Here is a 20,833-nt window from a genome sequence, read left to right on the forward strand (position 1 = left end):
AGTATTAGTCTAATGATAGGGTATATCGATCGACTAACCGGTGTAAAACCTTGAAAATACAATTGCTAAAGTGTTGTTGCAGTAACTATGAATACTATTTTGCTACAATGACAATCGACTAATGAGTTCAATTAGTTGACTGATGGATACTGTAGCAACGTACAAAAGGTCCAAAATTTGATTGAAAATTCAACTGATACCATTAGTCAATTGATGGATTTGATTAGTCGACTGATGACACTGTAGCAGCGATCAAAAATTGATTAGAAAACTCTATTGATGGCATCGGTTGCTTGATGATAGCATCAGTAGACTTATGTCGTTCAAGAGTTGAACAAAAGCAAGTCAATTCAAATGCGAGATTCAATTAATTACGATCAATTAATTAAACAGATATATCAATCGACTGATGTTTAAATAATTAATAAAAATTAAATAGATTTTTAAAAGTTTAGAAGTTGTTCAACGACAAGAACAGTGTTGAAAACCATATCCTGATGGGTAAGAGAAGGGTTTCGAGGAGATTTTTGTAATTGATTCTTGAAAAGTTGAAGACAAAGTATTGTTGTTTTTCCCACTGTCATGAGGCTATCCAAAATAGCAAGCAAACTTTCAAAGCAAAGATTTCATATGTAAAGTTTGTTTTACTTTCTTTTGATTTTGTATTTGTATCTTGTTGTGTTCTTGTAAAAACAAGTTCTAAGAGGTTTCTCCTATTAGAACCTTACAAGTTAGAGGGGGAAGGGAAGTGAATAGCACTACAAAAAAATTGATTTTTAGCGACGAATTTTTGGGATGAATTTTTTTATGATTTTCATCGCTAATTGGCAACAAAAATTATGACGAAAATAAATTAGTTGCTGAATTAGCAACAAACTAAATTCGTCGTAAAATTCGTTGCAAAAATAAATTTCGTTGTCAAATTCATCGTAAATTTGCGATGAAACTTTTATTCGTCGTAAATTGGCGACAAAATATTTTTTCGTCGCCAAAAAGGCACCACCTCGCAAATTTAGGGACGAATCCAAGATTCGTCGCAAAAATTAGGGACGAATCCAAGATTCGTCGCAAAATTTTGGGACGAATTCTGGATTCGTCCCTAATTTTGGGACGAATTCTGGATTCGTCCCTAATTTTGGGATGAATCCAGGATTTGTCCCTAATTTTTGCAACGAATCTTGGATTCGTCGCTAAATTTTTGATGAATTTTGGATGTCCAATTTGAATTCGTCGTCAAAATTTATGACAAATTCTTATTTTGTCGCAAATTTACGACGAATCCAGAATTCATCGCAAATTTAAGGACGAATCCAGGATTCATCGCAAAAATTAGGGACGAATTCTGGATTCGTCCCAAAATCAGTATTTTTTGTAGTGTATAGCTTTGATTGCTTCGTCTTGATTTCATGCTTGTCGTTTGTATACACAGTAGAAACTCGATACAAACTCGACGCCAACAAACACAAGACAACAGTGCTAACACGACGATTTTACTTGGTTCGTCGCCTCCCAAGGCTGCTACATCTAAGACCTAGTCCTAACAACTATTCCCACTTTCCTCTTCTTCTTGGATACCTTCCAGAGGTTGAGAAGTCTCATGCAATAAATTGTACAACCAATATAAAATAAATATAATTGTCTTTTGATGGTAAGAAATGGAACAACACTTTGTCTCTAACCTCTCAAGAATTGACTATCTAAATCTCCTCAAAACCTTTAGGTCGAGGTTGATTTTCACTTATCAATCGATTGATATGGTCTTCAACACTATTCTTACCATTGAATGACCTCTGAATCTTCTGAAATCTTATTGATTTTATAGATTATTTGAACATCAGTCGATTGATATACCCAATCAAGAGATTGTTAACAATTAGTTAGATCTCCATTCGAATGGATTTGCTTCTGTTCAGCTTCTGATTTACATCAGTTGATTGATGCCAACCATTAATCAATTGATTTCATTAGTCGAATCAAAAAGATCTCCATTCGAATGGATTTGCTTCTGTTCAGCTTTGGATTTACATCAGTTGATTGATGCCAACCATTAATCAATTGATTTCATTAGTCGAATCAAAAAAGTTGAGTCGATGTGTTTTTGTTTAACTTTCAATCGACATCAATCCACTAATATCAAACATCAATCAACTGATGCCATCAGTCGAGTCGAACAACTAAATCGATTAGTCTCTATTTGATTTCTAAAGTCATCAATCGACTGATTGAACACATCAATCAACTGATATTGTAGTAAATTATTGTTTAAAATTATTACAGCAAATTACTATAGCATAGTTACTAGCAACACTATAACAGTACTGTAGCAATTATATTTTTTTTAAAATTTTGGGGGGTTTACGTCCATTAGTCGACCGATACACTCTATCAATCGACTAATATTTCTGTTTTACCTTTACCACAACTGAATTCTTATTTTGTCTGGTATCCAATTAACCTCAACCTACCAGGACTTCTTTTGCTTAACATCAGATCAATCTTGACCTGCAAGGATTTTCTTATTGTCTAGCATCGAATCAACCTTAACCTGTCGGGACTCCTCATTGCTTAACATCCGATAAACTTTGACCTGTTGGGACTTCCTCGTTGCCTAACATCCGGTCAGCCTTGACTTACTAGGACTTCACGCCTCATGCTAACTTTCTATTAGACTTTTGACCGTTAAGTATTTGGTCAACCGTGAACCACTTGGACTTCTTCTTATGTCAATTCCGTGTTGGATTTTTGATCACTAAGTGTCCTATCACTTATGAACCACTTGGACTTCTTATTTGCCGACTCTCTATTAAACTTTTGATCATCAAATATCTAGTCAATCATGACTCACTTGGAGTTTCTATCTTGTGTCAACTCCATCTTGGACTTCTGATCACCAAGTGTTCGATCAACTGTGACTCACTTAAATTTTTCACTTCTTTGTTAAGTATCCGATCAATCTTAACCTCTATGACTCTTACTCAATCAAGTTAACCTATTGATCAACTGTCAAATATACAATTAACTTTAACCTACTTAACATTTTACTCGACCAACTAATATATTGATCAAACATCGAAATTCAACTGGAGTCAGCTCAAACTTGGTCAACCTTGACCAGAGGTTGATTGCACTAACATCTTCACGAAAGTATCCAAGAAGGAGAAGGACAGTCGTTAAGACTAGACTTTGGACATAGCTACCTTAGGAGGCCTTAGACCACTCTTAAATAATTCAAAAATATTTATTATTATATTGAGTGTTTGATGAAGCACACACATTGCTTACAACGTATCTAAATTATTATACTTAATTTTAGAAGAATATGGATTAACTTTTAAAATAATTTCAATATTATTTGATAATACTAGTTCTAATACTCTAAATATCGATGAAATTAAATTTATATATCAACTTGCTATTGATTGTTTATTTTTTTATATTTGTTTTATATGTCATATTTTAAATTTATATGTCTGAGATGAATTAAAATTTAAAAAATAAATTAAATCAATTAAAATTATTATTATTTATTTGTGGTCACATCTTCGTATAATAAGATAATGAGATATATTTTGTATGATTAATGAATTTCAATGTGATATACTGATGAATTGAAATTTAATATATAAATTATTATAAATTTCATTTTAATTTATAGAATTATTATATTCATTTTTATATAAAATATTAATAATATTAATGTATATTTAAATGTAATATATGTAGTGTATTTATGAAATTTTAAAAATATTTAATGATATAATTGAACAACTATTAATTATTTATTATCCTACTCATTTAATTATAATGAATATTTATAATATAGTTTTAATTTTAAATAAATATGTTAAGAATAAATTTTTATCTCTTTATATGTTAGTAAGAAGACAAAATGAGAAAAATATTTTTATCATATTTTTAATATTTATTTAATTGTATTTGTTTTCCTAACTTAAATTATATATTTTGCATGCAATATTAGATATTTATTATGATATTTTAATTTTATTTAAAGATTATTTTTCTCTTGTTCTATTAATATTATATAAAATATTAGAAATAATTTATATGATATTTATAAAGATTATTATTTAAAATAAGGATTAGAAGATAATATGTCTGGAACATAAAAATATTAATAGCAATAGTAATTTAAAACTCACAAAGTAGAATTTTTATTAAGAGAACAGATAAAAAGTCTAAGAGAATCTTCAAGTTCCAAACAACAATTTGAGAATCATTTTATAACTTCTTTCAAGTTTATTGAAATAGATAATGAGGTAAATTTTGATATCCTACAATATGGTAGTCATAGAAGACTTAAAATTTTCTAATCCTCTCAATTATAGCAAAGAAAATTCTACTTTATCTAATGTCAACTATTATTGTAAAATAGATAATTAATTCCAAAGGTAATATAGATGAAAGATAAATATTCCTTGATTATTAGACAAGAGCTGCAAAAAGAATACTAACTTTCAAATGATGAAATAGAAAAATTTGATATGGAAGGAACTAACATTACAAGAATGAAAAATGAAAGTGAATAATAACACTACTTTCTCAAATAATAAGGATAAAAAGGTAAGTGAATTAGGTAAGTTTTGATTTTCTTAGGGTATAAGTGTAAATTCTTTTATATATATATATTTTAAATTTATAAATATTTTTAAAATAAAAAATAATAATTTTAAATCGTCATGATGATGATTTTGAATGTAATCATCTATAAAATTTAAAATTAAAGATTGATATTTTTTGAATATATTGAACTGACAATTTTGAACCACGGTTGGATTACTCCGGTCTACAAACATAAATACTCTTAATCACGAATAACAAATATTAAATGGGCAACCCAAATTTGGTCGTCGACCGGGCAAAAATGCCATCTAAATGGGCCTCTAAATAACCTACTAAATAGCCCAAGCCCATTTAATGAAATTGGATGGGTGGAAAATAATCATTTTATACAGATTGATACTCTTTAAGAATAATTATTCCAATATTTAATTATAAAATGATCTTAAAATATTTATTACCATATATCCAAATTCTCAAAAAATATTTTTCTTTATTTTAATTTATAATTAATTATTTATTGAAATTGGTCGACCAAAATGGATGGAGTAGTTGAAATGTTTCTTTGGAAAACATGATCTGTATGGCCTTTCCTGATGTCTTTGGAAAGCAACTTGAAATTACGGATAAAAATTTGTTATTTATTCCATGCCAATAAAACATTTTAGACCGGATTAACTTTCTTTATTTTTTAAGAAATTATTTTTATCCTTCTTATATGATAAATAATCATCTGAATATTAATTTACTATGCAATTATTACTTATATATATAATTTGATGGTATATAATAATCACCTCGAATTAACCTTCCATTTGAAGTAAACTCCGAGACGAAGACTTCGACACGGAAAATAAATAAATAAATAATAATAATAATAATTGAAAACCGACATTTTACATTAACCAAATAAGACGTCGCGACGCTTCTTCTTCGCCTTCTTCTACACGGCTCCTCGAAGCGAAGCCATTGGGGCGACCAGTCAGAATTAGGGTTTTCACGGTGTACGACCTCGACTGCTTCAGTCCCTGTTCCTTCGTCTCCCGTTCGATTCCTTATTCCCGCTTTACTTGTCGCTGCTTGCAATCCTCGAGGAAGCTCTCCCTCTCGATCGCTTGCTTGATTAAGGGTTCCACCGGATTGCGGCTGCTTCAGGAATGGGGCGGTTTTAGGATTATCCTTTCCGTCATTGGGTTGCTTGCCGAATTGGAATTAGGGGATTCTTGAAGGTCTGCGATATTTCGGGAGGTCGAGCACGGTCAGATCGGACGGAGGTGGGGTTTCGTGGATTGGTTGTTGAATAATGTGTATACTTTGTGTGGTTCCGAGGTGGTCGCGAAGGATTGCCACCTTGTTGCCTTGGCTGCTTATCCCAGTTCTGTTTTTTTGGGGCATGTCGCCGTTCCTCCCTCCGGGGCTTCGCTTCGAGATCACTTCGCCCCGGATAGCTTGCCTGTGCATCCTCGTCGTGACGCTCATCTGGTACAAGGGTGTGGTGCCTATGCTGAATTATTGGCAGGCCTGTCGGACAGCTCGTGAACAGGAGCGGCAGCGTAAGCTTGCGATCAAAATGCAGAAGCTTTTGAAGACTGCCACCCGCCGATGCCGGAATTGTCACACCACTTACAGAGACCAGAATCCTGCTGGAGGCCGGTTCATGTGCTCGTACTGTGGCCAGGTTTCTAAAAGGCCCGTCTTGGATCTTCCACGTTCGGTTGGGAGCTCGTGGTTCAGTAAGTTTATGGGGAATTATAGATGGTTATGGAGTCAGGATTCGCAAGCCCAGAGAAACATCAAGTCGGGTCTTTTTTCACTGGTGATTTTTTACCCTTTTGGTTTTCTTTGCTTTCAATCTGATTTTCGGTTTTTTTTTTTGTTTGTCAGTGTTAGATGGCTTTGTAGATTGATTTTCAGACATAGATCAAGAGAAGATGGTTCTAACACAGACCGTAAAGGGGTGTTATATAGGAGAGGGGATAATGGAGGAAACCTGCAGGAAAACAGGTGTGAGAAAATGAGAAGGAAAGCTGAAGAGAAACGTCAGGCAAAGTTGGAAAAAGAGATGCTGGAAGAGGAAGAGAGGAAGCAAAGAGAAGAGGTTGCTAAGTTGGTAGAAGAAAGAAGGAAATTAAGAGATGAGCACGTGAAGGCTGAGAGTGAAACTTCGAATGGCTCTGTTCCTGATGGGGAAAGGGACAATAGGAAGCGAGCAGATAAAAAAAGAGATGAGAGAAGAAAGGACAAGGATAGGGGATCTAGTAAAAGCAATTCTGATGTTGAGGATTTAGAGAAGCGGGCGAGCAGGGCTACTGAGAGAAAACATGAGTTCCACAAGAAGATTGACAATGAGAGACAAGATGCAATGGGAAGCACAACAGTGATATCAAAATCACACACCATGGAGGCTTCACATGGAAATAAGGTGACAGCAAGTAAAACAAAATACTTTAGTCATATAACTGGCAATTCTCCATCTTCTTCAAGAAGTTTTGGCAGTTCCATACTTTTTGGGAGAAATTTGCAGAACCCAACTAGTTCTGTAACTAAACCAATCAAACAAGTTGCTGGCTTTATGAGTCCTTCCAAAAATGCAAGAGATTTTCAAGGTGCTGGTGATGTAATTGTTAACGCTATGTCAAGTGGAAATAGTGGAGTTACAAAGAGCAATCTTAATCAGCCTGTAAGTAATGTATATTAAACTACAAATAGTTTTCCTGTTTTTGATAATTATTCATTTTGATCATTGGATTTCATTTCTAGACGAATTCTTATGTGCAACCACGTCAATCTACTTTAAAGAAACCATGGCATCAACTATTTACTCATTCAGCTCCTGTTTCCACAAACTCTGATTCAAATAATCTGATATGTCATAACAATCATGGTCAAGTAGAAGCTCAGGTTATGGACTTAAAGGATCAAATGTTGATTCCTAACAGTTCTTATGATAATTCAGTTAATTTTGTGCAACCATTGCCTTTCAATTCTATGACCTCACCTAATGGTGTATTTAGTAGCTCCTTATTTACTTCCATTAAGGATTCAGCACAAAGTTGTATATCAGATGAAGCAGAAATTTATGAAGACCCATGCTATGTGCCAGACATGATATCCTTGCTTGGTCCGGTCTCTGAGGAGCTTGATAATTTTCCATTGGATGCACGGTCCAGTTTTCTTGATGATAATATGGCTGAGCCTCATGTCTTAAAGAATGCTTCTGCTTCTGGAAACATAGCCAAACCTGCTCCAATTGAGTGCCCAATTTCAAGATTTCAAAATTCAGAAGAAAAGCAGACTGCTGTTGGCCCAGTTTCATCTACCTTAAAGTATCAGGAGCCACTAATGATGAATGTGAATGAGTCACAGGGTATGTGGCAGATGTGGGAAACTCCACGCAGTCAGAATACAATGGGATTATTAGGAGGGCCTTCCAGCTGGCTTTTGGCTATGGGACAACAGAGTTCAAAACAAGATGATATACCAAATCCATTATTAAACAATACTTTGTTGTCGCAGAGCATGAAGGGGAACCCTGCACTTTTGAGAACTAAGCCTCTACTGCCTGTTCATGATGGTGTGCTGCAGAATGAAATCACACATGGTGCATATAGTGCTGGTATGAATGGGAGTAATCCTTGGATGCAGACACCACCTTTGCAATCATTGCCTTCTGATGGGGTTAACCTGTTTCTTCCACCAAATCTCATAGATAATATGCAACACGTTGATACCACAGAAGTTAGTCCAAACAAGTCCGGACCTGATTACTCTATTTTATCTTCGGTTGATTGGATGAGGTAAGTGCTCTGCGTGCTTAGGAATCATTCTTTGGAGATTATACTTTTGCATGTGGCAACTTTATTTTTCTGCACTTAATAATCCGTAAACTTTGTGGTACTTTCTTCTGAGCGAACTTTTAAGGCTGACAAATAGTTGTACCTGAGAATGTGCTACATTTCTTCACAGTAGGATTGCTTTAGTTACTTTCCTTGGGAGTTACGGAAAAATTTTGCTTGTTCACTAGTCTTCATACCAAGCACAATCTCATCCACTGATCTTGTTATCTATTTGATCTGAATTTATTTCCAATGGTTTTTATGTAAGTTATGTACTTTGTACTTATTTTATGTTTAAAACAGTTTGAATTGATTAATGTGGAAGGTGTAAGGGGTGGAAGGAGACAAAAAAAATTAAGTAAAAATCAAAAGAGCACCCCTTATTTTTCGTTACCATCAAAGGGCGCTCTGTTTTGAAAAAAATATCATAAGGGCACTCCATGTCCCAAAATACCCTTGTTTCAACATTGGCATAGAAACTTTGGCCAAACTTGCTACAATTGGAGCAATTTTAGTCAACGTTGCCCCAAGTAATTTTGGTCAACTGCTCTATGTTGTTGTAGTTTTGATTAAAATTGTTCCAAATATATCAATTTTGATAAAAACTTACTTGAATAATAGAATTTGATAAGATTCGATCCTAACTATATGTTGGAGGAGTTTTAGCCAAAGATGCTACAAAATGAAGCTCCCTTATGATATATTTTTTTTCAAAATGGGAAACCTTTTTGATGATAATGAGACTAAGGGATTCCTTTTTGATTTTTGCCCCCAAAAGTTTAGTGTTAACGGAATAAAAAATAGAGTTCAATGGATAAAAAATGGCGTGATAAGATTTCATATGACTAAAAAATGGCTTGTTGATGATGATAACGATGATATGACTAAATAGATTATTTTCCTGGTCTTGTTATTTGAAGTATCAAGTTATGAAATTTTGTTATTGGGAGTTGGGAGAAATGCTCACTTATTATTTGAAATATGAAGTAATAAAATTTTGTTATTGGACTTGAGAGAAATGTTCCATCACTCATAATTCCTAAAAGCTAGGATAATTTTAGCTTGCTTCTTTTTAAGCACAATGTAGTTTGTATTCTTACAAAGGTTGCATACTATATATTATATTTATCAATTAAAGTAGACTGCCTTAATTCAAGATGCTTATCTGTTCTTGATGTGTATCTTTGATTCTTGATGAAGTTTCATATGAAGGATGGTGCAAGTGCTTCTATTAATTCATTAGTACAAACACCTTTATGATTTTATTGCCAATCCTAGCTTTCTTCAAGCATAACGTAAAATATTCCGACAGTGATGATCAAGCTGCAAACAGTGTATGCAATTGATATGCAGTTGATTCATCACATAGCACATGCAGTATGTGAAACTATATACGATTAACAATCAAAATAAGAAGAAAAATATTTATATTCGATAAAGATCGTTACCATGTTTACAATAAATAATATAATAAGGGAATCAGGTTGAGGATGAATTTACTAAAGTGACATCGGATGGAGGAGAAAGAACAAGTCGTCTAGAAGATAGTTGTAGATGCTATACTTGATAGGCCAACCAAACCAAAGAAAAACTTTCCTATTTTGAAGGAATCCACCAAGACAAGATAATAAGGGTAACTGTGAAGGAAATCACTTTCAAAAGTATGAGAAGGAATCCTACTCAAACACCTTAAATAGATAAGAAACTCATTTTCAAAAAAAAAAAAGAACTTGCCTTCCAAAGGTTTGTAACACTTTTGTAGACGTACAAACTTAGTGAACAAGTAAAAGAGTAAATGATGTTAACAAAAATTGTGCCGTGCAATCCTAGTACCTATGATTCTTTAATAAAACCCAAGTACCAAAATAAGCATTTTCAGACACTCAACATTCAAAACAAGAATAGCTTCATGATTGCATTCCCATAGTAACTCTTTCTAATGTTGGATTTATCATGATGTAGCTATGGTGTGCTTTCTAAGTTGTTTTGGTTGTCATGCAAACTCTACCATCAAAGAGATTGAGAATCAGGTGATTGGAAGAGTCTGGTGCTGGAGGATTAGAAAAATGAAAAGTTGTATCAGCAGATCTCATGCCTTTCCCCTCAATTGAAGATAACTCATCCTCGAATTTTCATCTTCATCTTTTCCATGATAAGGCATAAGATCGACAACATTATAGGTAGCTGAAAGTCCATATTCTCTGGATCTTGTATGCATTTTCACCAACTCTTTGAAAGGCTTCGAATGGTCCATAAGCTTGAGGCCTGAGTTTGAGAGACAACCTCTAGGAAAGAGTTCTTTTTGGAGATGAACCTAAACTGAATCTTCTTTTTAAAAGTTGCAGGCTTGCAGTGTTTGTTGGTAACAACTCTGTATTTTTTTTATTTTGTTTGATGGTGCAGTCATGAACTTGCTCATGAATTTTCTTGATGTTCTTTGTTTGTTCTTTGAGATCACCATTAAAAATTTGACTGGTTGGAAAAGGAGCCAAATTAAGAGGATTTGTTGGACTATGACCATAAAACCACTCTAAAAGGACTTTGATCAATTGTTTGACTTTAAGACCTATTGTAAGCAAATTCAACATGAGGTAAACAAATTCCATTGGTGAAGATTCTTGCCAACTAAGGTCCTTAAGAGATTTATCAAACTTCAATTGACGGTTATTGTTTATCCATCCTCAGAATCTATTTGAGGTTGATTAGAAGAGCTAAATTGAAGTGAAGTACCACACTCTCCCTGTAATGTGCCAAAAATGTTAAAACACATTTTGGATCTCAGTTGAATGAAATAGGCTTTGGCACTCTAACTTGACTATCTCTTTACAATAGAGACTAATATCATGAGATTCAAAGTTTTACAGCAAAGAACAAAGTTTGACATTTTAGAAAAATGATCAACAACCATAATAATAGACTGTAATAGAGTTATTCTTCCTTGAGTGAGAGGTAAGCTCAAGACAAAATCAATGTTAACGTCTTCCCAAGGTGCATTAAGTATCAGTAAAGGTGTATAAGCATAAAAATTGATACTTTGGGAATGTGTCGTAGCAATGACATGTACAACACTTCTTGATATAAAGTTCAACAACCTTAGGTAGAGTTTGTTCATATAAAAGGCAGAGTTTGTCATAAAAAGCTACAGATTTGTGTTTCTAAGTGAACCTTGATCAATGATGTGTGAAGGTCATACTCCATATGATATTTAATATGCTCATTTTTTGAGGAGGCCTTAATGGAGGTGCATGGAGTACTATGTGGAAATGACAATGATGCTAGGAACTTATCATTTATAATTAAAATGATGGGATGTTTTTGGCTGATGTTGCATTCTTTTCTGAGGAGAGAGTTGATTGGTTAGTCTTTTCCATAGGGTGAAGAAAAGTGGAAATATTTGATTGTGGAAGTAGATACATTTTTCTATGGGAATAGAGGTTAAGCCTGTCAGTAATATCACGGAGGCAAATGGAAAATTTCTATGGAAGAACATTTTAACTTGGTTCATGCTGCCCAAAGAACTGGTGATTATTATTGGAGCTTAGTAATGCAAAGTTTAAAAACTATTTTTCTGAATTTAACTGTGAATTGAGGAACACTGAAGTAGTGTATTTATAAACTAATGGACAGACTAAGGTGAAGAAAAGGGTAGCTGACTATGGGATCAGTTGGGTTAAAGAGCCTCCTGATTCTTTGGTCATAACTACATGCAATGATCAAAGGGTCTCCGTTTACTGTGGTTTCAGGTCAGAAGCAGTGAGTCCTGGCAGTAATTTTAGTGCTCTACAACACAATGAATTTCACCCGTCAGGAGTAAACGTACAATTTTTGGAATTAGTTCGGAACTATTCTTGGGGGCTTATAGGACAGTTCATGCAAGCCAACTCCAAATGTCAATAAAGAGAGTTGAAGGTGTAAAATAAAGATCTTGTTCCTTCAGATATATCACATGCTAAAATATGGTCTAATTATTTTGGGTGGCAATTTACCTTTTAGGAGGTTGGAGAGAAGACAACCAACAGAACAAAGGAAGATAACATTGAAAATTCATGATAGAAAGGCTTTTTGTAGGGGTATATTGGTTTCTGAGGCACTCTCCTCGTGATACTTACCTAAAGCCCTTGTTGCAAGGGGCTCAAAATCCCCTCCATAAATGAATGTTTGGCTCAATTCATTGTTCTCAAAATCATGCATTTGTGTGTTTGTGCGTGGCTGCAGAGGTAAAATGGGTTGATGGTGGTTGACTGGTTGAGTAGGGTGAAAGTCAAGCAAGGGGAAAAAGTTGAGCATCGGATGAAGGAGGGAAAGGAATCCACGGTGAGAAAATATCCTTAGGGGAAAAGAAGAAAAAGGTGGAAAAAAAGATAATGAAAGTAAACAAATAAAGAGAAAAGGGAAAGGAATTCACACCGCTAGAACCACTACTATCCATTCACTAAATGCGAATTGCTACTGCTATCAGCCTCCCCCTGGCCATCACAGCCTCATCGCAGCAAGGCTGCGACCTCACAGTGAGGCCACAAGGTAGAGACCTCATGGTGAGGCCATTGTGGGCTTACTTGCGGCGAGATTGCGGCTTCGCGTGATAAGGTCATGGCCTCGCCACAAGATCGCACGACTTCAAACTCACACCGACACCACAATTGCATTGTCCGAGTTGATGGTTGCTAGGATCAGGATCGGCATTCATCTGAAGGGAGGAAAGTTGGTTCTTCCAATTCTGGGTGGACAAAAAATTACGCCAAAATCGATCCTTGGATGGATTTAAAATCCATCAATCTATTTATTTTAATAAGTAAACAGAGTTAAGTGTCTCAATTCTTGTGTAATCCATCCTTTCTCTTGTCCCCGTCTTGGATTAAATAGAGCATTAAGGTAGGCAAGCAGATGTGGTAGAAGAGGAGATCAAGATGGAGATTTAGGAAAAGGTTGGGAGGGGGCTTGCTGTCGTGGAGGTGGTGGGAAATTGAGGTCAGGACAAAAAACAAGGTCAGGATCAACGTTGTAGTAGCGTAGGAGGTTGAGAGAGAGGTCACGGTGTAGAGGATGTTGAGATGAAGGTCAATTAGTGGGGGGAGGTGGTAGTGGTGGTAATTGTAGAGGTCTAGAAGGTGGTTGCGGATAATGGTCCGGAATGGAGTCTTCAAATAGGGATAGGTACATTTTATTCTTCCATACTATGTATTTTGAGTTTCCAATTACCCAACTAATCAACCTTTTTACTCCTCCCATCTCTTTCTCTTCCTTCCTGTTCCCTTCTCTCCTTTCACTTCTCTCTCCTTTTTCCTTTTAAGCTCAATATTATGGAAGGAAAGAAACTCTTAAGAATGTGGCACATGCCAATATCTACAATTTTTATGCCTACACACCCACCACAGGTGATTCAATTCTGTATAATTATGTAGAGTTATTACTTCTAAATTTTTGTTAATTATCTACTGCATGAGAAGATTTTGGAAATGATAAAACAATTTAATGGCTCACACTAATATAATCCATGCCAAGTTGATGAAAGATTAATGGAAATGATAAAACTACATTATGAAGTATTTTGGATTGACTGATGCTTTTAATCTTTGCATTTTGGACAAACTAAGGACATGCTATTTGAATTGAATTTATAAGAAATGCACATTGACCGAGATGAAGTAAAGAGGAGAGCCTTAGGGCTGTAAAAGACATTTACAAGTCCTTCACAAGCTCAAGTAAAGAGGTGAACCTAAAGGTCTAGAAAGGTCATAAATCTTTATCAAGTTGAATTAAAGAGGGAAGCCTAAGGGCTTAAAAGACAAATCTGAAGAGAAGGGCTTAAATCCTTACTGAGCTCAAGTTTGGTGAGTCTAAGCCTAAGGGTCATAAAAGATACTTAAATATAAAGATTCAGTCTTATTGAGTTAAAGTAAAGAGATCGGCTTAAATGTAATAAAAGAGAAACATAACTATAATTGTCCTAAGTCCTTGTCAAGTTAAAGAGGCTAGCTTCAAGGACATAAAAGGTGGGCCAAGGAATAAAAGACTTTTAAGTTCCAAATTAAGATAAACATACAAACAAACAACCAAATAGAAATAAAGTGGGTACACAAACAGGACTTAGTACACAATATGACTAATGGTAAGAGTATGATGCAAAAACATGAAAATCGATCTAACTTGAGGCCAAGCTATTTAACTACAGAAGTGTTTATCCAATCACATAAGAAAATACAAGGGTCATGCTAGGCTTTCATTTCTTGTCTTTTCCTTCATTCTTCTTGTCCTTTAAAACTCTCTCTTCAGTATTGGGGGAAGATTTTTGCTATCACTGAACTGAGTGTAACAGCTACTTTTGACCTACATATCTCATTTGCTTTGCTCTAAATCTTTGGCAAAATGGACTTAAGAATGGGAGAGGTTTGGACAACCTGATGGTGACAGACCTGGTAGCTGATATCAAAGGAACTTGGTGCAAATTTTGATACACATATAGACAAATTACTGAACTCCTTATAGTTCTCAATTGCTTTGTTGAGCTCCTTGAGATGTTTAGCAGTCAGCTGGTCATTCTCTTATAGGTGACACTCGATTTGGTTTGAATGTTTGTGATGCTTAAGAAAGTTGGATTCAATGGTTTATTGGGCGTTCGCCATGGTCTTGCTTTCTGGAGGAGGTCTTAATAAGTGGAAGAGAGTTCCTCCATCAGTTTATTTCAACCTTATAGCACTTTACTCAGCAGTTGCACTTTTTTTAGGACTGAGAATTCTTGCTCAATCAGTTGAGTGACTTAGGCCATGTGATGTCTCAACTTTGGACTGATTCTTGGTAAGGGTTTCAACTTGCTTGAGAAAATTGCCATTCTCCCTTAGTAGCAGGCAAGTGTGGTTTTTCAGTATCCCTGCTCTAGTCCTACAGAGCAATGTGTTCATGAAGAAATAGAACAATGCCCGTAGAAGAGTGAGCAATCAGCTTATAGGTGGTGTTGATATTGTACAGTTTAGTGGACAGATTGGAAAGCATATCTCCTGTAGGGAACTTTGGGCTTGTTTGAAGCTCGTATAAGGCTTGCCAGTACTTTGGTATCTCATTGAGCTTTAAGAAGTTTGCCGGAGGGTTCATGAAAAATGTCATTATGATTGTCTATCATAGCGTGCCAAGGGGGGGATTCGACGGGGTTCAATGTTGGACTGGTGAGGATGGTTTGTCTCATCCTGAGGGGACTCACTGCCAGAACCTTCAGTCTTTGGAGCTATTGGTGAAGATTCAGGCAATTGAGGCCATGCCTATAATTTGTAAAATGTTGGTTCTCTTGAGGGACCTAGAGGTAATTCATTTCTAGCACCCACTGGTTGGGGCAGACGTTCTAGGAATAAGTCAACTGTGAGTGGTACAACTTCAATAGGATGGTTGCAGGAAGAAGCTTGAAATCAAGAATTGGTCTTGGCCTCTTTGGAAGCAGAGTTGAGTTTGGTCTATGGGAGGAGCTTGCCTTAAATGGAGTAGGCTTGACCGGAGAAATGGGGGGTGGTTTGGGTGAGTTCTCAGGATTCTCACCCAGGTAAATGAGTAGCCTAAACTCTCTTCTTCTTTTTTTTTTTCTAAAGACGATGTTTGGATAGGTGACCAGAATAAGTAGTTCAGCGAAATAGTGCTTGGCGAGGTGGACATGCAGAATTATCCGAACTTTTTAACTACCATTTGGAGACTATCCTCATTCAAATGCTTGAGGAAGTTGGAAGTAGTGATATTAGAGTATCCTGAAGTTCCTCTTTGGTGAAGTTGGACAAAATGTTGAACATATCACAACGAGTCCATCAGATAGGAATTGGCTAAGGGGGATTGGTGATGTAGAGGGATTTGCGTTTTCCATCTCTTAGGAAAGTGGGAACCCCTATGTTTTTTCAACCTATCCAGAGTGAATGTTATGGCAACCTTTGTTAAACACACTTTATAGTCATGGATATGCAATTTTCTAAAGTCTATGTGGAGGTTATGTTGTTTAGGAGATTAGGATATTCAAACTTAAAAATCCAATATATGGTTTCAAGCAAGATACCACAAACATTAAAAATGCTTGGATAGTGATTTTATCATTTAATATTTTGGACAACTTCATTTTTTTATTGAAGTTGGTTCAATTTTAGTTTCGTTTCATACCAATATATGATTGGTTCTATGCCCTATCATGTGATGATAGTCTGGACTCGTTAAAATTTTCTAGTAGTCCCAATGAGTTTATTATTGGGAAACCTTGCTCATTTAATGGAGGTAATGTCATATTGATGAAAATTTTCTTTACATTATCTACCCAATTTAGAAATATGTTTGGGGTCTGATTGTGTATCAAAACTAAGAGCATCCATCTTAACATGTCAAAGGCCTATAGGTTGAATCCTTTTTAAAAACAAGATAAGGTGATTGTTGGCAAATTTGTATGTTATTCCTAGGTTTATGTGATTATTTTAATCATTTGGATGATTTGTGCTTGTGCCCATGAATTTAAATTCATCTTCCATATGAGGGTTGCGGGTTTATGATTCTCACTCTTAAAATCTCGATCGTTCATGTAATTTGTAGAAGTTGGCGTGCTATTATGTCAATTCTAAAATATTGTCAAGTGATGATTTTTATAAAGTAAATTAATGTGACAAATTAACAATCAAAATGTGATGTGATGAATGAATAATGATAAACATTAACATGCAAGTAGTTATGCCTATCATTTTTTTTCTATAAATGTCAAAACTAAATAAGAAACTACTTGCATGAAAGTATTTTTCATGTTTTTTAATTGAACGATGATATTTAAAAATTTATGAGAAAATTAACTAAAAGAATGTAATCTAAAATCAAAAGGGTTTAGGGATTAGTAAATAATAATTTTCAGGGAGAATATGATTTATGTGAAGATGATGCATGTTGAGTTTGAAGTTGAAGTTGCCACATGATTTGTCTCATACTCGCTTGGTGAGGTGAGTTGCACTTGTGTCTCTCCTTCTAACAATAATTTTTTGGCTATCGCTTTTTCACCTTTACTTTTTTCCTTCTTCCCTTTTTTTTAGTTTTTAAAAAATTGGACTTAACTAAATTGGATCCAAAGTGAAGGTGCAATAGGTGTGTGAGTTGGCATTGGAAGTGTGGTGGTGGTTGAAGATTAAGAGAAGGCAGTGAAGTTGGAAGTGACATTAGGAACGATAGTGATGCTAGGATGGGGTGGTGGTGTAGGTAGGCATCGTTGGGAGCAATGATGACACATGACGATACCAGTAAGAGCGGCAGCAAGAGACAACACCATTGGAGACAACACTATTCGAAAGAGGTTTTAAACCTTGATTAATAAAAATATTTTTTAACTATAATTTAAATATCATGAGGCATAAGCAAAATTATTCATCCAGTAAATATATGAAAAATGCAATACATAGCGTTCCATCTTTATATAATAAGTGGCAACTTCTAAATACAGGAGGATGATAATTATAAGTTGGATGCTAATGACAACAACTAAAAAAATTCTTTTACTAGACTTAAAAATGAATCCTATATAATTGAAAACTTTCTCAAGTAATATGACACACAAAAAAATTGTTGTGTTAAATGATTAAAATTTCTGATTGAATGGAAATATATTCTATCTAGTCAAAGTTGTTTGTATTGAGATGCTAATAAGAATGGTAAGCTGACATAAGATAAGATTGCATATCATAGGTTCATTAAATCCTAGGCCAACTTCAATCCCACTTGGAATCATTTAAGTCATTTTGATGCTAAGATCCTGAGGGTTGGATCGCAATCATGATTACCATGAATGCTTGGCTGTTGAATTCTAGGTCATGGGCTTTGATTCTTAAGTTGGCTTCTTTAAAACAACCCAGTGATTATACACATGATAGTATACTTTGGGCTGCAAACTTTGGATTTTTGAGAGCAATACAAGTAGAACAAGTTACAGCTCTCAATTATGAAGTTAGATTACTGGAATCAGTTTCAAGTTTCAACCTGCATTCATCAGTTTGTATTATTTCCACAGAAAAGTATAAAGAGACTAAACAAAAATGAGATTAGCTAACAACAATTATTTTCAAGTTTCAACCTGTAATCATCAGTTCATATTATTTTCTTATAAAACTATAAAGGGACTAATACCATTGTAGGCTCCTAACATGCTTCACCAGTCAATTACAATTTATATTTAATCATTTTTTTATTTTTTAAAATAATGTTGAAACAAATTCATAACTAACTGGTAGAGCTAGCTAGCTAGCACATATTGAAATGAGACAATCTGTCTAGATTTTATTATTCTTTCAAATGGTCTAAAAAGCATTTTTGTTGTGTCACTGTTTTTTCATATTATTTTTTTTGTTGTACATGGAAATATGGTTTCTTCGTGGAATTTTTGTTATACACAATATTTGCTGATACAATTACAAACGATTATTTTGTTGTGGACAATATCTCTTTTATCATGAGCCTTTTTCATGTGCTTTTGTTCTATTAGTCAATTTTGTGTTTCCTTTTCAGTATGAATGCTATCATGCTGAATTGGTTCCACAGGAAGCATTGATATTCAGTTTCTTATCTTTCTGGCACTTTAGATAGGTCCGCCGCTTAGCAATCTATTTGATTTGAAAGCTCGCTTAAGCTAATCATAGTGGAAAATTGCATGCCTTCAACTTGGCAAATTAGTTGTATAGGGAACATTTTTTTTTGTCAGATCAAAGTAGTCATTTCATAATTATGGATTGACAGAGCCATATTTCTAGTGTTCTTCCTCAAAATTGTCTTTGTCTACGACAGTTGATTGTCTTCTAAACTAAGTTTTATGGGATTTCTTGATCCAGCAGCAGTTTATATTTTGGATGGTCGCTTCCTTTTTCTTGATGAATAAAGTTTGATACGACTGAATGCAAGTGTAACATGTGACCTTTTGTCTTTGATGGTTGCAGGCCTCCTCCTGTTGGCACAAAGGAGTGGCCTCACAGTCAGAAAAATGAAATCTCTCATCTTGGCAAAGCAAATACAGAGTCAGAGTCTTCATTATACACCTTAAATGAGACAATGTTTCCAAATGCATATGACCTCACCTCTCATGAGGACATTTGAAGAACTAATTCAATTTCATGTTGCGAATGCAATGATCATTTCATCAGTATAAGCATGACATACACGATTTTATCCATTCTACTAATCTTTTACTGACTGAATATAATTGCAGGGTTACATGCCACTCATCATTTCCCTGGGCATTTCTTGACATCTGGATGGTTTCTGCCCTTGGGAAGTTCATGGCGAAGTAAGAACATTTTAGGGCTTAAAAAAGGGCTTTCAAGTTTCAGTTTTACCACATGGTACATGGCACACGATTTTGATATTTTTGTGTGAGTTCATGTTTGGGGCTGTTTTTTCTTCATATCCTCCTATTCCCTCTTCCAAGAGGATTTTCCAAGCAAATCAAGCTTTAGAGGGGGATGCCTAAAGAACTTGAGGAATTGAGAAAGGGACACATGTAGTTCTTGGGCAAGAGGTTAACCTATGATTTACTGAAATTTAATACATGATCTGTCAGCAGTTGAAACAAAAGGAAATAACTTAAGGTGTACAGAAAGGCAATTTCTTGGTAGCCAAATTCCTTTTTGGCTAGACTGGATCAGACTTAGCTTGAAGAAGTGGTCGCTTTGTTTCAGAAAGTAAGAATAAACTGGTTCAGTTTAGGCGATCGAATTACTTCATGTTCTTGGTCTTTGGTGAGTCATGTGAGGTATGATCCACAAAAGTGTTGTTTGGAGGTGATGGAGCAAAATTCTCATAATCCCAACCTTGGTATGATTATATATAAATGATCAATTCATTTGGAACATAAAGCACTTAGATGTGTTGAGACATTCATCTTGATTCTAAGGTCTTGTAGAGTTCAAGTCATTACGTAATTTATCCCTACCTAACTAAACACATTAAACAAAACCCAAGAATATATAACTCTCATCATTTTCATGAATCTAGATTTTTAACTTTGTCAATATTCATTGCTCTCGAGTCCACTTCGTGATGGCACAAGCCTATTCATTTTTTTCACAAATCGATCGTGTTAGATATGACCCATAAAAGGGCATAGGTGAATCATGCCTATGTCGACTTCTAGTAAGTTATTGGAAGGTTGGTCAATTGACACTTGAATCATTGTGTCAATCCTTGTCCTCTTTTTGAAGTATTGTTATAGTTTATCTTTAGACCATTGTGCAAAACTATAGCCAAGATCACATAGAGATTCCTCATGAAAGTATTGTTTTCCCTCTTTAATATTCTTCTTGCACCATTCAGTTGATTGTTTTCAATCGTATCGATGTAGCATTAGTTGCTTGATCGTAGATTTTTGATTCATTTTCTACTTTAGTTTGAGGCATATCTAAACTTGTCACCTTGCTAGACATGTGTAGGTTCTCTAAATA

General features: G+C 34.9%; 1 protein-coding gene across 2 annotated transcripts; it reads left to right on the forward strand.

The window, feature by feature from the left end:
- Positions 1 to 5,540: 5,540 nt before the first annotated feature.
- On the forward strand, positions 5,541 to 19,564 carry LOC141831332 (uncharacterized). Of its 2 annotated transcripts, XM_074718691.1 has the most exons (4): positions 5,541 to 6,375; positions 6,463 to 7,258; positions 7,339 to 8,375; positions 19,334 to 19,564. In XM_074718691.1, the coding sequence occupies exons 1-4, from the start codon at positions 5,882 to 5,884 to the stop codon at positions 19,488 to 19,490; spliced, it is 2,484 nt and encodes an 827-aa protein (XP_074574792.1). In that variant the 5' UTR covers positions 5,541 to 5,881; the 3' UTR covers positions 19,491 to 19,564. The 2 variants fall into 2 exon arrangements, with proteins under 2 accessions (XP_074574792.1, XP_074574791.1); XM_074718690.1 differs by having other exon boundaries at positions 5,541 to 7,258.
- The last annotated feature ends 1,269 nt before the right edge of the window (positions 19,565 to 20,833 follow it).

This window comes from Curcuma longa, chromosome 7, assembly GCF_044706935.1.
Source record: "Curcuma longa cultivar G26 ecotype Majalengka, Jawa Barat chromosome 7, ITB_CL_G26_1.1, whole genome shotgun sequence".
Taxonomy (NCBI): domain Eukaryota; kingdom Viridiplantae; phylum Streptophyta; class Magnoliopsida; order Zingiberales; family Zingiberaceae; genus Curcuma; species Curcuma longa.